This window comes from Pundamilia nyererei, unplaced genomic scaffold, assembly GCF_000239375.1.
Source record: "Pundamilia nyererei isolate P.nyererei 1_Seehausen unplaced genomic scaffold, PunNye1.0 scaffold00068, whole genome shotgun sequence".
Taxonomy (NCBI): Eukaryota; Metazoa; Chordata; class Actinopteri; order Cichliformes; family Cichlidae; genus Pundamilia; species Pundamilia nyererei.
Window position 1 is genome coordinate 1,207,935 of NW_005187469.1, and position 1,524 is coordinate 1,209,458.

Consider the following 1,524-nt stretch of genomic DNA (forward strand, 5'->3'; position numbering starts at 1 on the left):
TGTTGGTGTGATGATGTTAGCATGTAGCTTTTAATGTTTTTATTTTTTATTTTTATTTTTTATTTCCCAAATACAAAACAAATCTGCCTGTACCAAGTTTAATGACCCAGGGCGACTGCAAGGTGCTCAAACTTCCCGCTAAATCCCGTTAACTGAACTCTACTTATCAGACCATGTGACGCTGCAGTCCTAACATCCAGCAAGAGCCCGTTTTTCATCAGGGTTAGCAAGATACGGTGCTGACAGCATCACTCAACACATCAATAAGAGCATACTGATCCGCACGGAGCGCTGCTCACACCGAATTCGTTATCAGTCATTGTCTGCTGTTTATCTGAATTAATGAGCGTATGTTGTTGTGGCTTTTTCAGAAGCTGAATGACAACAGCGAGCAGGTGATCAAGAGGAGGAAGAAGAAAGAAGGAAACGCTCTGGAGGAGAAGAGCACGAAGAAGAATAAAGTACCCAAACAGGGGTGAGAACCGTGGCTGTGTAATATTACTCCCCTGTCCGTTTGTGTCGGGGCTTGTGTGGTTTTTATTATTAAGCTCAATGAGAGGCTTATGAAAAGCTGAGCAAGCCAAAACTCTTGAATTGAAGGACATCGCTTTGCATGCAGCTCTCAGAAAATATTCCTAATCAGGTGATTTATTCTGAAGATGTGTCTCTCCCTGTATATATGGACAGGCTGTTTCTCCTGACCTTTTTAGACACCCAGTGATTTGTGGGCCACCACAAATATGCAACGAGGCATCTGTGTGCTCTTAACCCCTCTAACAAACCGCCACGCTGTGTGACATTACACCCCTCTGCTTTTCTGTGGACGCTCTCGTACGTCTATCACGAGGCAGGGGTGCTTATTGAGACTTGCTCGCAGCTGCTGTGACAAGCAAGCCACCTTCTAGGAAATGCTCCATTATCTATGCTCGTATATGCCGAATACTCCAACACCCCTCCATTCTGAATACTACGTCTAAAAATAGCCACAGCTATTGCCATTGTGCCATTGCTAAATGGATGATGTTATATATGGGAGTGTATGTGTGTCAGACCTTTGAGAGCAGACTGCAGGTTAATCCCATTGAATCCCCACACTTTTGCCTCATATCTGTCTTTGTCAGCACGTGTCGATGCCTCAGTTTGTCTGTGAAAAGATCGTTATTGGTGCCTTGTCCTACGTGGGCCGGTGAGTTTGTTAAGATTTTTCAAAATGGAGTGGACTCGCCTGGTTTCAGACCTCAAAACAGCCGCCCACATTTCAGATTTGCTTAAGCATTCAGATGGGTTTACTGCAACCCCTTTATGGTTGTTTGCAGCAGCTGGAGAGGCAGTTGGCTAATCAGAGCTTAGAAGGTGGGATTAAGAGCACGGGCATCATCTTCCTGCAAAGCTACATTAATGAAAACTAGTGACAAGAAAATGGCTGTAATATAGCAATAAAGTTTCATTTAAAATGACTTTTGTGCAACTTTCATGACCTTTTGTTAAAGCAGCGTAAAGGTGAGAAAGATTTGAGAATAAGGA

The 1,524-nt window shown here is 43.6% G+C and overlaps 1 protein-coding gene across 1 annotated transcript in view; it reads left to right on the forward strand.

Annotated features, from left to right (window-relative positions):
* Positions 1-1,524, forward strand: part of ubn2a (ubinuclein 2a) — a 20,118-nt gene that overhangs the window by 6,503 nt on the left and 12,091 nt on the right. Inside the window, exon 5 of the mRNA XM_013911627.1 lies at positions 372-475. Within this exon, the coding sequence (XP_013767081.1) occupies positions 372-475 (104 nt within the window). The remainder of the gene's footprint in view (positions 1-371; positions 476-1,524) is intronic.